At 44.9% G+C, this 22280-nt stretch overlaps 1 protein-coding gene across 1 annotated transcript in view; it reads right to left on the bottom strand.

Annotated features, from left to right (window-relative positions):
* Nucleotides 1-4779: 4779 nt before the first annotated feature.
* The window catches only part of Siah3 (siah E3 ubiquitin protein ligase family member 3), a 66855-nt gene continuing 49354 nt past the window's right edge, over nt 4780-22280 (bottom strand). The window contains exon 2 of the mRNA XM_046454053.2: nt 4780-6584. Within this exon, the coding sequence (XP_046310009.1) occupies nt 5916-6584 (669 nt within the window). The 3' untranslated portion in view covers nt 4780-5915. The remainder of the gene's footprint in view (nt 6585-22280) is intronic.

Here is a 22280-nt window from a genome sequence, read left to right as displayed (position 1 = left end):
GCTGAGTTCAGAGCTGCAGGAGAATGAGATCTGATATTTCACATTCCCCAGGAAGGTCGGAAGGTCATGAAATGGTGACCCCTACCCAGGCAGCCAGGGGAGACCTGCATGATGAATAAAAGCCTCTCTAGGGATTTGCGAGGTGACTCTGTGTCAGGGCTGGGGGCAGAGATTTAAATATAAATTAGGACCAGACAGGGGTTTACTTCAGTGCTCAAAGGAAGATTTATAGGGTTTTAGTCCCTTTATCAGCACCAGGCTGTGGGGATTTTCACTGTGTGGCACTCGGCACTGGGGACTGTTCCACGCTGGGCTGGTTCATCCATCATGGCTGAGGAGCTCCCACATCCTCATCTGCCTGCCAACCCCCCTTTTCTTGCTCCTCTGTCCTCTCTGCCTGCTATTGCAGCCCCAGATGACAGAACTGAGTTCCCTCTCACACTGGGTTGCAGAGGACTCCTGCCTAATACTCCTCTATGCTCTTTTTAGACTCTGTTTAGTTTTTTCTTGCTTCTCCATTGAATGCAAGTATGACCGTTTGCAGTCACTTCTTTCCTGCTTTCCTGCCTCTTTTAAAGAACTACCCAGCTATCTTCCCCAGGTGACTTCACCTGCTTCTTTGTTTTTGGTGACCTGTTTTCTCACCAGATCTCTGGCTCTGGATTTGAGAACCTGATGTTCGGCCAAATAGCCTCAGCAGAATCCCATGGGTTCTACGGGTAACTCTTAAGCACACTGAAGTTTGAGATCCAAAATTCTGGATGTCAAGGCGGGATCAAGCTAGGGCTTCCTCCCTCTGCTGGGCTTCTCGGGGACCACGTTCTCCCTCAGGGGAGTCTTTCTCCAGCATTAACGTAAGCAGAGTTAGTGTGGAATTGTGAGGCAAAGGGCAAATAACCCGGCCACTGTGGGGTACAGAGTGGTCCCCAGAGAGGACAGGGCCTAAAAAGTGCCCCGGCTTATGAATATTCATGATGGCCATGGGGTCAGTTTTGATCACTCAGATCCATTCAAGGCACTTTCTCTAAGCCTTTGTGAGAGCAGGAAACAGGTTCAGGGAATAAGGAGGAAGGGAAGAAGATTGAGGTTAAAATGAATTGACAGGCAATAGGATTAGAACTCTTGCTCAATTCTGATCTTGCGAGTAACTAACAGTGGCCTGAAATTACAGAATTAAACCATGAAGGCTTCTTTGACAACTGATCTGATAGGCCCAGAAGTAAATTTCAGGGACAGTGTTGTTAGGCAGAGGCAGAGGACAGCTAAGATAAAGGACTTGGGAGACTGGAGAAGGGGAGTGAAGCAAGTCTTTACCATGCGGGGAGAAGGGCTTTGGTCTCTCTTCTCAGGACAGCACTAGACTGCAATAGGACTGGGGCAAGTTAGTCACCAGGGCTTCTATTTACCTCTGGTAGTGCTTTATTCTGTGCATCTAATTATGACTTTTAAATATGAAATGAGAGGAGAAGATAATGAAACCTAAGTCAAATGTGACAGCTGGCAACTCTCTGATAATAGCACTTCCTTCATGTTGCTTACTAGTGTGTGAGTGAGTGTGTGTGTGTGTGTGTGTGTGTGTGTGTGTGTGTAGGGGGGGACCACCACCAACAACAACAAAACAACTCCAAAGGGTTCCAGGAAACAATATCAAATGTGATTTAATGACATTTTCCATGGGAGACAGGGTATAGATAAAGTAGCATTCTACGTTTGCTGCTGCTGCTTTAACATTAGAAAGCCTAGAAAATTCTATATACACATCAGTTTCAGGATAAGTAAAATGCCTCTCAAATTCCTTTCTCTTTCTTATCTCATACCTTAAACCAAGGTTAAAAAAGGATAAGGAACGTTTATAGTATAACCAAGGTGAAATTTTTTCACAGTATTGGAAAAAACAAACTCTAACCCCTGTAGATAACTCATACGATGACCTGATATTGGAGGAAATCAATGCTTATCTACAATAGATCTCTGGGATCTTTCTTCAGTGGAGGTTTTCTTCAGCTGGCCATCCTCCAGGTTAACACAATGGATAGCAAACCAACTCTTAAAGGAAATCTTCAGAACAAATTTGACAATCTTTCTGGGAGACCCCACTTGATGCAATTTGGAGCTGAATGTCAATCAAAGTCTAACTCTTTGATGCCCAGTTGTGATACCCCCCTCCCACCAGAAACTGGCTCCAGGTGGAACCTCAGAGAGCCTCACTTCTGCCATCCCTTACATGGAAATCACTGGGATCAGAGTCACTGATTCACAGTTGACTTTGGAGATTCTGCCATTTTCCAAGGACTTAGCCTGTTCTGTCCCATGAGTTTTGCCCTAGGGGAAACTGTATACCCTTGCAGGGTCCTTGTCGGGTTGCAATGAAGTGAAGTAGCCAAAGCAGGAAAAGTAAATGCTAAGCTCTGTTCTTCGTGTGACATCTCTTGACTGACTACCTTTTCTGTCCCTCAGATTCCTGCCGAGGGCCCCAGTTTCATGGGAACTCATTTTATGTGATGTCTGAAACTACTGCTTACTGTGTCTTCTCAGATTTTGGATATTTTAAATCTCTGATTTCAAAATAGAACATTTCTTTAGATTAGGTTTTGACCTATGTGTAAGGATCTAGAACTAGGGAGGGGCACCTAAGTGATAGGAGATTTAAGCCCTATTTATAGAGCTTAGTTTTGCTTTTGGGTTGGAATTGCTAATGGACTAGTTTTATGGGCCATGATTCTCCATGAAAGCCAGCAAATACAGCTCTGTGTACTCACAGAGATAGAGAGAGATCCTGGTGGGGTGGAGGAGGGTGCCCTCTGGCAGGAAATGCTCTTGTAGTTCCTTACAAGCCTCAGAATCTCTTCTCCAGGATGGTTTGGGTTTTCTGAGAATTTGCTCTTTGACTGTCATCTCTACCCCTATCAATATGGCCACCGAGGTCTTGCTTTCTCCCAAAGTCCACTGTCTGCAAGAGTCCTACCCTGTTGTGTGCATTAGCAACGTCAAGATAATGCTCTACTGGTAAATGTTTAACAACTGATTTCTTAGGGAGAGAAGGGGAACCCCTGGCTTGTGTTTGCTACTTTCCATGGTGCAAATTCTCCCACCATGGCCAATTTTGAGTTATCACCATGAAGTCACTAAATGTGGAGTTGGAAGATGAGCTGTAGAACATCCTTGTGTAGCAAGTTCATCTTTTGGATCTGACTGATACAAATAATGTCAGGAGCCCAGAAAGCAAAGAGTGATGAAATAATTAAGAAGTGATTAGGTTGGGTACTTATTACTTGTGCATTAAATATAATTTATTTAATTGAAAATTTATACAATTTAATTTTTAATAATGGCTGTACTTAATAATCAGCTTGCAAAATTGCTAAGAATTTAACAACCAGAACACATGGCAGCTCTAGGGTACCACTGGGTTTGAAGTTGGCAAAAAAAAGGAAGAAAAAGGAGAAATGAAAGAGCACATTAAGTACCACAGTACTAAAAGGTTCCTAAGCCATTCGTACTTCATGGCTAGGTCCTTCTGAGCCTTGGGTCGTGAGTTCATAGGAATGACATGGTTGATGTTGGTCAGAGGCCTGGACTGTGGAGGCAGACATATAGGTGTTTCTCACCTATAAAGTGGGTATAATAAACAGTATCCATTTCATAAAGTTGTTAGGGAGATTGTATGAGATAGTATATTCAAATACTTAGTCCACTGGGTCATGTAGTGAACTCTCAATAAATGGTAGCCATGTGTGCTATTATGACTTCTATCTGAAGATAGTGATTCATGTGAATACTGATTGTTAAAAACAACCTTCCTTGTATGGCCTGACATCCATTTCACCAATAATCATTCATGTTGGCTCAAGGAGAGGGATGGTTCTTTCTCCATACCTACAGAAAAAGCTGTGATTCAAATATGGGTAACTCCTTTCTCCCATTAAGTGCTGCTGTCTCTCTAGGTCTTCTTAGAATGTACATGTTCCTCAGAGGATGTCAGTAAGTCTAGCACCTCAGTGTGAATGAGACAACCAGAACCCAGGGCTGTGCAGGGGTTCTTGGGAATCTAAGAAGCCTGGCAGTGGGTGAAGAGAGACAAGAAAGGGCATTGAGACCGCCACATAACTGTCCCCACATCATCTCCCTGGGGCTGGCCTATTCCCAGGTTGACCAGATGCCCCTAAAAGCAACTCCACTCTAGTCTTCCTCTTCCTGTTCTCCCAACTGTTCTAGGGCAAAGACCCAGTTGATCCACTGCTGATGTGGGAACATTGCTAAATATTTTGGGCAGTCTTCTTATTTTGAGAACCCTAAGTGTGAAGTTGGTTAATCTGAGTTCTACCTGTGGTCTGATCACTCCATGTGTGACCTGGAGAAGGTAATGTCCTGCCTGGGCATTTTTATTGTTTTTAGTATATTGAGGATACTGATGAGGATTAACCTGAGACTCAAATGAGAGAGAGAGAGCCCTTGAAGAGCACTAAAGCTCAAACACACTTTTTGGATATTATTTTCTATTTCTTATTTGTTGTTAGTTTCTCCTTTTTCTTTAATTCCTTACATGTGGATATGGAGAGAAAGGTCTCCTTGGAAGTACCATAGATGGAAGAAAATAGCACATGTCCTCCTCCTTATTCTAAGGATTTCTAGAAACCAACATGCAAGAAGATCCTATCCAAGATCACTTACTCATAACACAGTCTTGTATGCAATAACAACGACCAGAAGTTATTCCCAGGTTGGCTCAGGTAGGTGACTTGGCACAAGAAGGCAAAGGTGATGTCTTCAGGAGCCCCGAGGCCCTATGAATGTTAGTTGTATTCTTCATGAGGTTCCTTTGTTTATCTGGGACACCTGGGATGTTTTCAAAATGGTTGAGTATCAGAAGTCAGGAGAGGAACTGCGGCTTCTACAGTTATCAGACTTACAGCCAAGCAGGTCTTGGATTACAGAAAGGGACCGGGGACTAAGTAGGGAGTCAGACAAGCCTATTTTTTTCTGGCACTGACCAACCAGCCTCAAGTCATTCCTGGACCATTCTTGTGGGTGGAGGTGGAAAACTAGTGCCAGTGCCCCGGGGGTGCATGTCCCGTAGCTCTGAGAGCAAGCAGGATGCAACCTAAAGTTTGTCACCCACTCAGGGCTCTGAAAAAATGAAGCCCTAGCCCCAGGGCTCTGGCAATTATTGTGTGACTCAAGAGGATTGAACTGTCAAATCTTCCAAGGACCTCTTTCTGGTTCTTGGGGTGTAAGGTGGCAGCAAAAGTGGCTGGAGAATTACTCGGGTTGTTTAGGGGGAGGGTGTTGTGTTTTAGGATGAATTATTTTTGATGAAGAAAAGATTGTTGATGGGCAGCCAGGGCAATCTGCCTGAAACTAAGTACTCACTTGGAGGCCTGCCAGGATCCAGCTGAGGTGACAGAATGGGTTGGTGAAAGGCCCACTGGGTCCCAGTGAGCACTTCTTGGGGTTTGGGTGTAATGCTTCCCCAGTGCCTGAAGTGTGGCAGAGGGGAGAAGCAGACTCAACCTAAAGAGGCAGGACTCCCTCTTAAAACAGACTGAAAAAAGAAAGAAGAAACGATTTGGACAGTACATCTTTCAACTCCAATAGTCTTTTCCTTTTGGAAATAGTGGAGAAAGGAACTGTGGGTGGCAGGAAATATCTACTCTGATCGAATCTTACAAACATTCTATAAAACTATGTCAACAAAACAGGACAGACATCACACCAAGATCTGGAATCACAGGATGTTTACATGATATTAATGCCCACGGCAGACAAATACTAAATACCACAAAATACCTGAGACAAAATTAAAAGAAAAAAAAAAAAGAAGGAAAGAAGGAGAAGAATACAAAGGAGTCTAGTGTCCTGACATCCAGAGGTCCGGGGCTCACAGGCCGTGTGTGGGCTTCTGGTGGCTCCTGGCCTCACATCTCAGCTTCTGCGGAGTGGACTTCCGTCGCAGTGATAGCAATTCCGATGGCAAGGCTGCCATTGTCAGAGAAGAGCTGGGCCAGGGAGGTGTTGAGGACAAGGCAGTCCCCATCTGTGATGACCGAGTCCACGCACTCGAGGACAGACCGGGGGGTGGCCTCCCATTTGAGACGCCGATGGTTTCTGTTGAGCTCCAGGCGATAGGTGAAACAGTCGGCCTGGGTGGGGGTCCCGATCAGCATCATGGTGGCAAAGAACTGGGGGTGCCCTTCGTGCCTCTCCTGCTTCCTGAGCACCAGCAGAAAGTGGTGGCCGAGGCAGGAGTGCATGATGATCCAGTCGGCCGGCGCCGGCAGGTGCATGTCTGTGGCCAGGAAGACTATTTCTGCTCCCTGAAGGATGTCAACCCTGTGGGTCTGACGCAGATGGGGCACAACCACCTCCAGGTGGCCTTCCCACTGGCAGGAGAACAAGGGGCACAGGCAGGGCGTCACCTGGGCAGCGTGCAGCCCTGCCTCCTGGTGGTGGAGGTGGTGGGGGTGGACATGGTGGCGCAGGTGGTGGTGGTGGCGGTGGTGACGATGGTGGTGGGGGAGATGGTGAGGGTGGAAGCTGCCTTGCTCTGCAGTGCTCTGAGTGATGGCACGTCTACTGGACACATACTAGAAGGAAAGAGAGTAGTATTAGTGGGGCATGAGACCTGTGTCTGTCCCTGGCTGCGACTCCCCTGGTGACCAAAATGTTAAAAGCTGATTGTCGGGCTGGGGTTGTAGTTCCTACTAAGTATGAGTCACTGGGTTCGATCCTCAGCACCACATAAAACTAAATAAATAAAATAAGGGATTAATTACAATTTAAAAAAAATTTTAAAGCAGATTATTTAGTGCCAACAGAGAAAGGTTCATTTCTTTTAAAGATGAGGGACATTGTGGGTACCTGGGATGATGGGGGGTTAAGATTCTGGAAACTCGGGCCAAGAAAATGCAATATTTATGTCTTTGTGATTCTTTAATAAGATATCCAAGCAAATAGCAAATAGCCAATTTTCCCCTCAAATAACATTGTACTGTAATGGTCATCAATCATGAAGAACACCCCCCACCCTGGTTGTTTTTGTTTTTGCTTGCTTGATACTGTTGATATTTTTTGTGCAGACAATAGAAGTCAATGGATTTTTTTCTATTTTATTATTGCCGTTATTTTTAGAATAAAAACTCAATAATATCTATTTGTCCTTCCAGGGTTATCAGGGGTCATACAGTTTTGTATATCCTTCTCCCAGGTCCTAAGGCAACCATTGGGACACAGAGGCAATTGTGTGCAGTTAGACCCCAGTCACCAGGGAGGAAGCCCCACCCTTGACTCCGGGCACTGTCCCCCACCATGGTCACTTCTACCCTATTCCTCGCTCTCTGCTCCAGAGCAACTTCTCAGGGGCTCACTTCCAGGCACTTCCATTGTGATAGTCTCCTGACCCTTTGTTCCTCAGGGCAGTGTGCCCACAAATGTCCTTAATAACAGTCAGACCTGTGATGGCACCTTCTGATCAGGCATCTGTAAGCATGTATGGAGCACCCGCTATGGCCAGGCCCTGAAGGCGTTAGGAATAGACACCGTGTCTCTTGGTGTGGGTGGTACAGACATTAATATGCTTATAATTAATCACACATTTGACAGGGGTCCTCCTTGTGACATGAGGACTATGATTCATATTTTTCAGTTGAAGATACAGGCTTCAGTTGCAATGTGCCTGAGGTTACCAAGCTGGAAAGCCGCAGACAGGGATTCATTTCCACACCTCCTGACTCAGAACACAGAGCACGTATCCCACCCCAGTTCTGCCTGCCTTCAGCTCCCCACTCTCACTCCCGAGTTTCTCTGTCTTTAATTAGCCACTGAAGGATCTGGGCCATTGGGTGGAGGTGGCAGCCTTATAGCGCCCCCCCAGGCACGGGGCCCTCACCTGGTAGTGGTCTCCTAGGCTACCCTCAGGTCGCAAAAGTCCCGTCTGCCCTAGTTCTCCAAATGCTTTCCAGACTTGAAGTGCCTTTGGGCACCTGTCTTTTCTCCTTGTTTCAGTTTGTTCCCAAAGAAAATAGGGTGAAAGTCTGCCTTTTACACTCACCACCATGGTTACAAGAATTTTTCTCTCTTCTAGCTCACTGTGGCTAACTGCCAGGGGCTCACTGGCGTCCCCTCTTTAGAGCATGAGCACACACACACATTCATACACATGGTATGCAGAGACGGCCACCTGGTGGTGGAGGTGACCTAGAGGCAGGTGGGCATAGATGAGGTCTGCTCTGGAGTTGTTAGCTCTAGCTTCCGGGGTCTGGGTTCTTGCATAAGCAGTGTAAGCTATGGAAGTCCCTCCAGCAGCGCCTTCCTGACTCTGATGGTAGCTACTGGGCCGCCTGCTGTCACCCATCCTCACCCCTAAGGGAGACATCGTGCCTTCAGCCGCGAGGCAACAGACTATGTTCTAGAATTCTGCTAGTGATAAGTTACCCTTTAGTATTAAACACAGAGAAGGGAGTTACCTAGTATGTAGCATCTACTAAGTGTTCGGCACTACAAAAAGTAGATTTTAGAAAATAATTATTTCATTAATTCTCTCACAGTAAAGATCAGTTTGGGGTTTTTTGTTTGTTTACAGATAAATTAAACCTTGTTGAGTTGCCATCTGCCTGCCGGCAGCCTGGACCATTTACTCACTGGGTAAAGGGAGGGTTCCTCCCAAGAAATCCAGGGCTGTATCTCCATCAGCTAGGCTCCAGCTTGCCACAGTCCAGCTGGGCACAATAACCAGGAGGTCACGAGCCACTTGTAGATTCAAGCAGGAACGAACTTTATTCGAGAACCCACGGGAACTCCGCGAGAACTCAACGGGAACTCCATGGCAGCTCCGCGAGAACCAATGGGAACTCAGTGAGAACTCAAAAGTAGCAGGCACCCGAGGTAGCAGGAGCCACCTTATTGCCGGACAGCAGAGGTCCATACACACAACTGAATACACAGCCTGCCCCAATCCAGCATCATCCAGTTACAGCAATCAGTCATTATCTTAATAATTATACACAGCTTAACTTAATTATCATCATCTTAATGGCTCACTGGCATTACCCCTCAACCACTCCTTCTGGCAAAATGCCAGGCGCCATCTTGACTTGGTCGTAGCTCTCAATATTGAAGGTTGAAGCGGGAACTGCTTTATTGCAGGGAAACTCAGCAGGAACTGAGCGGGAACTCAAGGTAGCAGGCACCCAAGGTAGCAGGAACCGCCTTATTGCAAAACAGCAGAGGTATATATACCTAACTGGTTACACACAGCTTGACTCAATTAGCATCATCCAGTTACAGCAATCAGCCAATAAGGAATCCCTACCATCTAAGTGGCTTGGTGGCATTACCTTACAAACCACTCCTCCTGGCAAACTGCCAGGCACCATCTTGACTTGATATGCAGTCCCCAATACCAGCTAGGCTCCATGGTCTTTCCAGAAGTCTGCACCTTCCTGAAAGGTGGTCTGCTTCTTCAGCTGTGCTCAAGAAAGCCTAGTCTTGTGCTCTGATGGGAAGCCCCAAATGCTGCCCCTACCCAGTCTCTGAGAAGAGCCCTTTCTCACATGGGCTTTATAATAATCATGAGAGAAATATGTTATGCTTGTCTTATTGATGAAGAAACTAAGACACAGAGGGACTGAGTCACTTGCTCAAAGTTACACAGCACATAAAAGATGAGGCTGGAAATGGAGCCCAGAATAGCTAAAGGGGACAAGGATCATAGTCTGGGAAGAACACAGTCTGGATCTCAAAAGACTTTTGTCTACTTCCCTGTGTACTTGTCCAGCAGCTGTGATGAAGGAAGTTTTCTTATTGGCAAAAATAATTAACCCCAAAGGTCTTGATGACTGGGAGAACAACAAGTTTGAAAGGGCCAGATGCGAAAGAAGGCAAGATGTTTAAGAGGCAATAAAATAATGCCTTAAGATGGCATTAAAAATGAAGTCAAGTGTTCATACGAAGATGATCTTTCCATTTATATGGGGTTGGGGGTGAAGACTTTGGTGACCTTCTGCCTTGGTCCATGCCTTCCTCTCTCCAACCTGGTCACTTGACCTTCACACGTGGGTGGCAATTTGGTTGAACACAGGCTACCACAAGAGCCTGCAGAACCTGATTTTGCCCTTGGCCTAACGCATGATGACAGAATGTCCTGGGATTCCCATCTCAGAAGTGGCCTCTGGGCTAGTTAACCTCCACAAGCCCTTCCCCAGCCCACTCTCCTTCTTCTGTGTTGTGCTGTGCGGCCAATGTCAGACATGTAAAGTCACAGTAGGGAAGGAGGGGGGATACCCTGAGCTCCCTTTTCCCTCTCTCCAATCTGCCAGTGCCCCCCATCAGACAATGCAACCAGGAACCTGTCAGCAAAGGGAGTCACGAGTGCACCAAGCAAGTGTTGACTCCCTTTGGAAATGGTACTGAGCGAGGCAGGTAGGCGGCGGAGGAGGAAGAGGATGCCTATCTGTATGCAAATATCTCTGTTCCCTCCTATGTGATGTGGTAGGTGAGCTCTGATGAGGCTTCAGGTGGGGAGGAGAGAGAAACATGACCACAACTCAAGGTAGTCACCTAACAGTGCAAAGGGTTGAGAATTCAGAAGAGCATCCTTGTTCCTGGCTCACTGGCCCCTAGGATCATGTATGTTATAACATAATGCAAAAATGCAGTGTAGCAGGTCCTCTGTATCTGTGCTTTCTGTCAACCACAGATTGAAAATATTTTCGAAAATCATATCTGTATAGAACATGTACAGACATTTTTTTCTTGACACTATGTTCTAAACAAAATGTACAGCATTTGCATCGTAGTAGGTATTATAAATAATCTACTGATGGTTTAAAGGATTTGGGAGGATGTCCATGAGTTATATGTAAACACTAGGTCATTTTACATGAGGGGCTTGAATATCCATGGATTTGAGTACCACAGAAGTTTCCGGAACCAATCCCAGCAGACACTGAGGGAGGATTTCATGCATGAAGGGCTCTCATAGCAGAAAGTAGGGGAGGCTATTCTAGCGAGCGTGAGGGACATTTATTCTGTGTGAAGCATGAAGGGTGAGTTCTCTAACAAAATAGGTAAAGGTCTTGCTGACAGGGAGAACAACAAGTTTGAAAGGGCCAGATGCGAAAGAAGGCAAGATGTTTAAGAAGCGACAAGAAGTTTCCAACAGAACTGGCAGATGGACCATCTGGTGGAGATGGAGAGGGGTTGGGCCTTATTGCCAAATCAAGGGGAGGCTGAGATGGCCTTCAGTGCCCAGTGGGAAACCAGCAGGAAGGCCTAGGACTCAGCTGTGCACTTTAAAGTGTTCTTGAGGATGGCCTGCTCCAAACTAGCACTCAGAGTGGGGCCAGCAGCCAGTCCCCACCCTGTCCATCCAGTAGAACCAACAGTGCTCTTCCACCTAAGCGCTCCTGTTGCTTCCTTTGGGCTTCTTCATCTGCCAGCCTTTTTATGTTTTGTTTTTTAATTGCTGCTGTATCACAAAGCAGCCAAGGATATAATCCAAAGAGACCGAATTGAATGACTATGCAAATAGAGTGGGACATTATGAACTCATGGAGACTGGGGCACTTGCTGTGCTCCAAGAAGGCGCTAAGAATAAATGCAATCTTAATTCCTCATGTCTTCCTACTCCATCTTCTTATGCAAAATATGTTTCATTTAAACGATCTTTGGGTGAGGGAGGTCACAGGTCTGCTGGCAGGGAGAAGGGATTCTTTTAATTGGCAAAATGCTAATCGTTTTTGGAAAATGAATTCTAATCTTTCCATCTAATACAGTGGATGTGTGAGTAATTACTTTCCTTCACTAAACTGTTAATGCAACATTAGTGATTACACTAATTAAAACTAATGAACTCTTACAGACTGATAAACCCCTCAGTCAGTCAGAGGATGCCTTCCTTCCATTGGCTGTATTTAACTTCCCATTTGGAAGAGAGATTTTGAATTAACCTTTAGAATAATGTGCAGAATTGGGTTTAGAAATGTTGGGCTTTATAGACTGGGTATAATTCTTTCCCCCCAAGCATTTGTGAGGCTATTTCCACTGAGGGTGTAATTGAATTTTAAAACGCATTCTTTAATTTGATCAGCCACACTCCCATGGTTGGTAATGGCTATACCTCCAAATCCTGGCTTTCAAAGGGAAAACCTGCCCTTGGAATTATGACATGACCCTTTCTCCAGCCTGCACTCCCTGTGGTCAGCAAGCTCACTTACAGGATTGATTTTCCTTTCCACTTGCTTCCAGAACACGGCCATGCTAATGCATTTCGGCAGAAAGAGGATTCTGCACCCAATTTTAAATGACAGGCTCTTGCTTTGAGTTTGTCCGTGCTCTTATTTGTATTAATTAACAGAGGCTTTTTCAACCTGGGTGAAGAGGGAAAAGGAAGTGATTCTATGAATGCATTTCACACAGAGGAAGGAAGAGCAGGTGGAGAGAGGATGGGGTAACATAACACCAGGGCAGGGTTAGGGTTTGGATATGAGATGTTCCCCAAAGCTCAGGTGTGAGCCAAGGCAGGAATGTTCAGAAGTGAGATGATCAGTATATTAATCCATTTGATGGATTAATAATTTGAAAAGAGTACTGTACTGGGTGGTGACTGTAGGCAGGTGGGGTGTGGCTTCGAGGTTTACGTTTTGTCCCTGGTGGGTGAAACACTCTCTCTCTCTCTCTCTCTCTCTCTCTCTCTCTCTCTCTCTCTCTCTCTCTCCTCCTCTCTCTCCTCTTCCTGGCTGTCATGAACTGTCAGCTTCCTTCATCACACTATTCCTCCCTCCGTCACACCTTTCCACCAGGATGTTCTGTCTCACTCCAGTCCCAGATCAATGGAGTCACAGTGACCACAGACTGAACCTCTGAAACTGTGAGTCAACACAAACTTTTCCTCCTCTAAGTTGTTCTGGTTGGGTCTTTGGGTCTCAGCAATGCAAAGCTGACTTAAAAAATAGGCATTAGAATATGGGGATAAAGTCAAGGCCTGAGCCAATTTCAAAGTCAGGTCCGCTAAGAAGGGGAGCGTACTCGTGCCTACATGACATGGTATTTTGTTTCTGGGAAGGATAGTCAGAGGTGGAGGCTAAATGTTGTCCATTTGGTTTTTCTGACTCTCCATTCTCTCCCTCAGAACCTAGTGCAACTCTGTATGTGTACACAAAACCCAGGAGGACATTGGAATGCTTCAAAACAGCGAAGGAATAACACAAAGTGAGCTAGAAAATGCAGCCCCAGGGTAGGACTTCTTAATGAATGTATCTCATGCTCCTTTCCCCCATACCAGAGTCAGATTTCAGTTATATTTGGGGCCTAGGTTATATCATGTCCGCACCTTTCTTCAGAATACTTTAGTATAAATAATATGAGACATACATAGATAAGATATATTATATAGACATATAATACTTTGTATATATGATATACCATCTTTAAAAAACCATACTCCAGGGGCTGCCAATTCCTGGATCAGGAATTCTCACTTCAAGGTTATCACCTAACATTTTATTGGAAAAGCCCACACCCCAGAAATAATGAGTACAATTGCTTCAATTCCTAGCCATATTTCTGACTCACACCAGATGCTGCTAATTAACACTTCCGCCTGGGTCTTCATTGGCGACGTTAGTGGTTTGTCAATCAGCATAATGGATGGCGAGGAAGGGAGTGAGGACCGGGTAACATCGTTCAGGGAGATTTCTTACTTTACAAATGGGTTTTAAAAGCTTGTTCCCTAAATGTTCTATGTCCAACCACTGGGTCAGGGCTTCTGACGGTCTGATGCCATCTCTCAGGAGTATTGGAGTATTGGAGTATTGGGATCTCTCTCTGAAATATCATTACATGCAAAATTTCTTTCCTAGTGACCAAAATTATGGAGACTGATGAGCACACACAGGAGCCTCTAAGTCATTGACTCTTTAGATAAGAGGGATATGGGACATTACTTTGAATAGAGGAAAATGACAACTTGGAGGACAAATCTATTTAAAACCAAGACCCACAGATGAAAAATAGAGAAGAGGTCCATACAGATGTCCTCGCAAACATTGGTCTATGATCTCAAAAGCCTCCCATGCCAGCCCTCTTATGAATGCCGTCCTGGCTACATGAGGGTCTGGTAAGGAAAATGTGGGTTTTACTGTGAAAACAAAACCCACTTCTCTGAATCCCTAAGCTAGAATTGCAGGGCCCGTCTTTCTAGATCACAGCTCTTGGCTGACCAGAATATTTCCTGTTTGTTGGGTGCCATCAGGACAGGGACTCTTTGCTCAGGCTAGCACAGTGCCAGTATGCATCAGACAGATGCTTGACCCCTCTTTATAGCACACATGGATGCATTAATCATAGCTTCCTTTATGAGGCTCACACTGGTTCTGTCCTTTATATCATTCAAGTGTGTCAGCATCGATCTAACTGGGGTTGTCTATTTGAGACAATCAACTGCTCTAAGATGGTGAGGCTGTCTCCCTCCCTGGCCTCTGGAGTAGTCGTACAGCAGTTAAGATCTTCACATACACTGGGCATGGTGGCACACACCTGTAATCCCAGCAGCTCGGGAAGCTGAGGCAGGAGGATCTGAGTTCAAAGCCAATCTCAGCAACAGAGAGATGCTAAGCTGCTCAGTGAGACCCTGTATCTAAATAAAATACAAAATAAGTCAGGGGAGGTGGCTCAGTGGTTGAGTGCCCCTGAGTTTGATCCCTGGAACCAAAAGAAAAAGAAAAGAAAAAAGATCTTCACATTCAACTCACTACTCATTTCAACCTGCACTGAAAATCAGTAGCTGGTGGCTTCTCTCCTCCAGCTGGAAGTCATTTAGGGGGACAGTGTCTGGTCCAGTAATGGGCAAATCCAGCACTTTACAGTACCTGGCATCTGATAGACTCTTGGTAAGTATATTTCTGCTTGAATGTATGAATGAGTGGATGATTCATAAACAGAACCCTGGGGACCACCTGCAGTGAAGGCTCTATCCTCTACCTTTGTTTCTCAGCTGCTGGACAAGTGTGTATGTGTGTATGTGTATGTGTGTGTGTGTGTGTGTGCGCATACAAGGAGTCCACAGCTGTGAGCTCATCAGGATGGTGTCCTGGCAGTTCCTCACCCTAAAACTGACAGGGATGGGACCCAGAAGCTGCATTTGAACCCGACTGAGAGGCGGACCAGCTGCCAGCATGCATGTGCAATAAAAGCTTCAAAGAAGAAACTTCTCAAGTCAGAGAGGCACTTTTTTTTGCCTCTACTTTTTACAGAGTTGACTCAAAGTCTCAGGCATTCCTTTTTGGATCACGAATTGCTTCTCACATTGGATTGGGAAGCATAGTCTGCTGGCTTGACCCAGGAAGTCTGTCTGCCTCCTGGATGGATCCAGACCACTCTCCCTCCCACGCCTCAGCAGGGCTGAGGCCTTAACAAAAGCCTGGAGGCCTCCCAATCAATCTCTTTACTCATTTTCTGATATCAGTCACCAGGAGGCAATTTCAACCCAACCAAAGAATATCCTTGCCCCTCCTGCTGGGTAATGTCCACACTTCTACACCCCATCCAGATAACTGGGGATCTCCTCTCAATGGCCCACATCAGTTCCCAGTGGCCCAGGGAATCATCATCATAGGATGGGAGGTGTGGCCATTGAGCGGCTATTCTAGGGGGTATGCACAGAGCTTGGATGTGTGAATTGGGGTGTCCATTTGCTTTTGCATGAGGCCCATCATAGGATAGGAGGAAGCCAGAAATGGGAGAAAGTGAGACAGGTGGATGGCTGGGAACACAGCTCATTACGAAGGTGTAATTATGAAGGCAAGAGGATAGAACATGTTTGAACTATCTCATGCCTTGATTTTTACTTTTAAGTATTTAGATTTACAGAGTGTGGGCCTTCACTCGTACTTTTGCTTGGAGCCTGCAAACACTTGGAGCAGGTCTGTAGTCAAAGCAAATAGTTGAGGAAGGCAGCTTCCTTTCCCGTTTATTCTTTGGTTCTGCTTTTCAACTGTTAGGCTTGGAGCATGCTAATGAGTCCTGTAGATGAAAGACTTTGTCTTGAAAGCACCTTTTTACATAGTCAGATTTTTATATCTGCAATTGGAAAGGGAAACCTGAGGCTGCGAGGAATTTAAAGGTTAAAATTTAAATACCTTAAGCTCCATTTACTGGAAGCATCTCTGCAGATTGACATCAGGACCACAAGGTAACAAGGGAGGTGTGATGGGTTTGCTGACAGTACAACCTCCGCCCATCTGGACACCCTTAGTGTCCTAACCTACCCTTAGCTTGTTGGCAACAGTCACAACATAACAGGTTGCTGTGGCCCAAGTTAGTCTCCTAACTATTATGGTTTAGATCTGGAATGTCTCCCAAAGGCCCATATGTTCAAATTTTGGTCCCCACTTGATGGTGCTACTGGGAGATGGTGGAATCTTCAGGAGGAGGGACCTAGTGGAAGGAAGTTAGGTTGTTGGAAATGTGCCCTGGAAGTCCTGAGATATTGAGACCCCCAACTCCTTCTCTCTTTCTTTTTGCTTCCCATCCACCAGGAGGTGAGCAGCTCTACCACCACACTCCTGTCTCCATAATGTTCTGTGTCCCCACAGACCAAAAGTAACCATGGACTAAAACCTCTGAAGCCATCAGTCAAAATAATTCTTTCATGGCTGGGGTTGTGGCTCAGAGGTTGAGCACTTGCCTCACATGTGTAAGGCACTGAGTTTGATTCTCAGCACTGTAAGGGTAAAAGAAATTGAAGTTAAAGCGTAAAAGTTAAAGGGTAAAAGACCGGGTGTTGTAAAAGTTTCTAAGCTGCAAGGTCTGAGTTAAAATGTAAAGGAGGTATTGTTAGGTTTCTATGCTACCTGCAAAACCTGAAATTTCTGTAGCTGTTAAGACAATGCTTAGAACCGCCCAGTAAACATTTCCCCTGATTGTCTGGTTGTTTAATAACTGAAGGGGTCTGTGTGGTTGCATGTAGGCCTTGCAGGGCCTGAACCAATCAGTTTGAATGTGTACTCTCCTTAGGAATGACCTATCACTCCAGCCTGACCTGTTCCCGCCAATGAATGAACTAATCATGTTTAGGAGTTGTTGTTCAATTTTCCCGCGCCTCATGATGATTTGTTCTGATGTATACAAAGCCCTCCGCCCTCCCCCAAAAGTGTACTTAAGCAGCGCTCAGCCCCTGCTGGGGCTCTGGGCTGCTTTCCCTTCTTGAGTGGGCACGGAGCCCCAGCATGCTGGTTCAATAAATCCCCTTCTGCCAATTGCATGAGTGGTCACTTGGTGGTCTCTTTCTCCGACGTTTCACGGGACCCTTACAAGCACCACATATAAATAAATGAATAAAGTAAAGGTCCATCAACAACTAAAAAAAAAAAAACATTAAAAAAAATCTTTCATCCTTTAAGTTGATTATCTCAGGTATTTTGTCACAGTCATGGAAAGCTGACAAATGTACTAACCTTAGAGAGGAGGTTAGAAACTAGAAACAGCAAATGCAAATTTTGGAAGCAAATCTATTAAGGCATGTGTGGGCAGAGGCGTGTCCTGAGTGATCTGAGAAAATTTGATGGCTAGGTTGTCCCTAGGCCACATATCAAAGTTGTTTTTCTCAATTATTCAAAGGCATCTTGTCCAGAAACTCCACAAATTCAGCTCACTCTGTCTGAGCTCTCCACCCTCCCCATTCCCTACCTGCTTTATTCAGTTAACTTTTTTATCCATCCTTAAGGGGTTCCTTATTCTGATTAGGTCAGGTCTAGCTGTTGTGTGTTCCTTTCTAACATGCAACAAACTTATTTAACATCTGATCTTCCTGCTGGACCATGAGGTGAGCTCCAGGTGGGGAACATGGTCTGTTTCTTCCCCATTGTTTGTCCAGGACCAGCACAGTGCTGGGAAATGGGAGGTGCCCCAGAACTCTTAATGGAGAGGATGAATGACTCCTCCCTCTGACTCCATCACCATCTAACCACATTCACCATCTGCCCATCACCACTCAAAGGCAAGTCACCCACTTTGCCTGTCAGTAGCCTCCTACTTGGAGTGAGTTGGAAGACTCCCCCCACAAAGATGTGCTTACACACTGACCTGGAACCTGTGAAAGAGACCTTCTTCAAAAAAAGGCTCCTTGCACATGTGATTTAGATGTGATTAAGACTTGAGATGAGGTCCTCTTGGATCATCCAAGTGAGCCCAGAGTCCAGGGATAAATATTCTTAGAAGAGACATCGAAGACACAGAAGTAGAGGAGATGGCCATGGGAAGAGGGAGGCAGAGATGGAGTGATGTGGCCACAAGCCAAGGAAGGCCTGGGCCATCAGAACCGGAAGAGGCAAGGGTAGGTTCTCCCTTAGAGCTTAGAAGGAGTGTGACCCTGATGACACTTTGATTTCAGATTTCTGGTGTCCAGGCTGTGACAGAATAAGTTTGTATTGTTTTAAGCCACCAGGTTTGTAGTAATTTGTTATGGCAGTCTTAGAAAATGGATACATGAGTCTTCCTGCATCCATTCTTTCCCCCTTACTGACTATAACTTTTCTCACTAAATATTCTAATGGTTTTCAGGAAGGGTCATCAAGAACCAACATACTCTGCCACCTACCTAACTCTCTGGTCTCATAATCCTTTCTCCCATACCTACCTCACTCCCTCTACTTGAAGCACACTGGCCTCTTGCAGTTGTTTGGACATGCTGGCCACATGCCTGCCACAGAGCCTTTGTACTCTCCATTCCCTCTGCCTGGAACACTACCAGATACCCATGTGGCTCACTCCTCCACTTCATTCACACCTGTACAGTTATTTCTACTCTGAGGCTGTCCTTTCTTACCTGTTAAAAACCCACTTGAATTCCCCTATTTCACTTCACTTATCAATACCATGATAAGGTATATTAGAGGACAGAGAGAGTGTAGGTCATTATTTATCTGTGTCCTGTTTGTCTTCCCTACTGCAACATTAAGTTTCTTGGGAATAACAACCTGGTTATACTCATTGATGTATCTCTGGAAGATTATTTGGAAACTGAAGGAATTTAATGTATTTTTAAATGAATGGACAAACTCCTTTGCATCTTTTAACCTTTTCCATCTTAGAAGACTCAAGTAAGGGCACATGTCCCTGGAGGGTGGACGTGTTCCTGCTCCTGATTTCTCCCATTCCTGGATCTCTAAAGATAGAAAATCTCAGCTCCATTCAACTCTGACCTGGTAGATTCTGAGACCATGGAAGTTCCTGTCACCTAGAGGGTCACCAGAGCCCAACATTTGCTCACATACATGCCCATTCCTGGGTGTATCTTTGAATTCTACTTTGTGGATTCAACTGAAGCTGAGGCAATGCTCATGTTCTCACCAGGCTTTAAATCTGGGCCAGTGCTTGGGGTCAAGTGTATCCTCCTAGAGTATAGTATCAGGCCGGTTCCCTGCTGGCTCCAGACTGTCTCCAAATCTCCCACTCGGATGGATTCATACCTCCACATCTGTACTCAAGTCTTCCAGACTCTGACAGCAGGACTGTGGGAGAAGCAGGGGTTCACTCTCTCCACTGAAAATTTTGTTTTCCTTAAAACTTGCCTCTTGCCTGAATAACTCAGACTAGGAATGTTCTGGATGGCAGGAGACACAGTGCTCACATCCAAGTGCAGATGTAGTCCATAGGTCTTTCCCACCCATGTGCTAATATCAAAGATACCCATGCAAATATCAAAGACATGCAAATCTGGAGCAGCAGGGAGACATGCTATTTCACACAAATGGCTGTCTTCCAACCGCAGAACCATCTTTAGAAAATTAGGCCTTCATGTAAGTCTGCCCTTAAAATAGGACATGTGTCATTTAACCAAGGGAGATAGAAAGACTGAATTGCACAGTAGAAAAAAATGAAAAAACTATAGTTTGAAGTCAGACCCACTTGGGTATGAATCCTGTACTCATTAATTAACCTCTTTATGCTTTAGTTTCTTCATTTATAAAGCAAGTATAATAATATCTCCTAGGGTTGAAGTAAGAATTGAATGAGACAAAAAGAACACTATCTAATATCCTCTAGCCCAGAGTAAGAAAGCAGTAAGTGGTAGATGCTCTCATCATCATCATCATCACATAATTATTATTATTACTGAACAGCTAACTGATTGAGATATAAGATCAGTAATCACTGCCAAGGACGCAGCACCTACTTTCTGTATCATGAAATGTGTTTCTGAGAACATGTAATGAAAATAATATTCATGTTGACTTGAACCATAATTATAAAGGACATCTAAGCAGTTCTATGTGGAAGAGACCCTGAGGTGGGAAGGCGGCATGGCCGCAGCAGGATGGCTACAGTGAAACCAATGACAGTATCAAGTGTTAACAAGGATGTGGAGCACTCGAAACTCCTGGGCCCTGCTGATGGAACAATCACTTTAAGAAACTCAATATCTACAAAAGCCAGACCTTAGACCTAGTAGTTCCACTCCCAGGCATGAACTTGTTGGGAGACCGTTCTCCATTCTCATGCATTTCTGCACGTCTGGTACTTTGACATGTGGAGAGACCTTAGAATTCACCCCAGAATCTAGTTTCCTCTGACTGTCTATTTCTCCCCCTCCCAGCTCATGGAGAGGCTTTCTGCAAAGTTTCCTTATCAGCCTAACATCTGGACCCATAAAGAAGAAACTACCTCTGATCCCTTCCCCAAGTTTCCATTAACTAAACTTATGTTGCCAGCAAGAGATAAAACTCTGTTAACACACCTGGACAGACTTTTGTCACACACCATTGTCTTCTATTTCAAGTCTAAAGGGAATCTTTTACATATCACAGTCTCCTTTGCCAACCAGACAGATTTCATCCGAGGCTACCGTATGTTCTTCAAGCCCTTGAGCTCCCTTCAAAATCACTTATAAAAGTTAGATGTGGTGGCTCATGCCTGTAAGCCCATAGGCTTGGGAGGCTGAGGCAGGAGGATCTGAGTTTAAAGCCAGCTTCAGCAACTTAGCAAGGCCCTAAGCAACTTACTCAGCAAGATGCTAAGCAACTTAGAGAGATCCTATCTCAAAATAGAAAATAAGTGGGCTGAGGATGGGGCTCAGTGGTTAAGCACCCCCAGGTTCAATTATAACCCTTCAGGTTTGTCTACATTTCCTTCTCTCATATGTTTAAATTTCTGAATGATACTGGGCTGGTAGGTAGTCACCTTGTGTTATCTTTGCTCATCCTGTGATTCTCCCCCCCTTTTATGTTAATACACTGTATAACTTCTATCTGTCTTTGTCAAGTTTTTACAGTAAAACTTCAAAGGGCATAGGGCATAGGAAATTTCCCTTTGCCCTTACACGATAAGAACTTAATTGTCTCTTATCCCAAACTATTGTTTCAAAGATATTTGTATACTGAACAACCTAAAAAAGTAGCATCTCTTCTGGGAGCAAAGGACAAGTTTGCTTACAGCCTTGGGAGAAACAGATGGTATCTGCCTTAGGAACTAAGAGCAGGAAAGGTCACAGTCCACTGTTGAAGATCATGTTTTCTAAATTTTTGTAAGGCAATCTATTTGTAAGTACAGGCATCATTTGACCATAATTGTATTACCTCATGGGAACCAGGTCTCAGGGACCTGGTACAAAATTGTGAATACTCTGGTCACTACAATTGCTGTGAGTCAGAGATTATCTTTCATCTCTGGCCCAGGAATCTCATGTCTCCTACCCACATCCATCCAGTTGTGACTTGCAAGCTTGTGAGCCTGAAAGTAGTGTAAAATCTGAGACCCTCACCATTGCATTCAATACTTGATAGATATGGGTGTTATGTGATGAAAAACCATGCACGTGAATGTTTATAGCAGCATTAATATATCCTAGCCCAAATCTCAAAACACCTAAATGTCCTTTAAATGAATAAATTGTGATATACTCACATGACACACTACCGCACAACTACAACAAAAGAATGAACAGCTGCTACCTGCAACAACAGGGGTGGATTTCAAAGACATGATGAATGAAAAAGTAGTCACTGAAGAGTATGTATTTAAGAATTCCATTTGTATGAAGTTTAAAAATGTACAAAGCCAATCTGTGGTGATAAGTGTTTGAACAGTGGTTATCTTATGGGGGGACATATGTGAAGAGCCATTAAAATATACCCTCAACACCTGTGTACTTCACTGTGTGCTATACATCAAAGAACAGAAAATGAAAGATGGGAGGGAGGCAGGAAGGGAAGGAGAGAAGGAGGAAGGGAGGAGAAAGGTCTGGAGGAAGGGAGGAAGGAAGAATGGATAGCGGGGACGGAGTCTGC

This window comes from Marmota monax, unplaced genomic scaffold (genome assembly GCF_021218885.2).
Source record: "Marmota monax isolate L192 unplaced genomic scaffold, Marmota_monax_Labrador192_F-V1.1 WCK01_AAM20220418_F8-fsc00011, whole genome shotgun sequence".
NCBI lineage: Eukaryota > Metazoa > Chordata > Mammalia > Rodentia > Sciuridae > Marmota > Marmota monax.
Note: the sequence above shows the minus strand (reverse complement) of the source record. Positions and strands in the feature narration are given on the sequence as shown.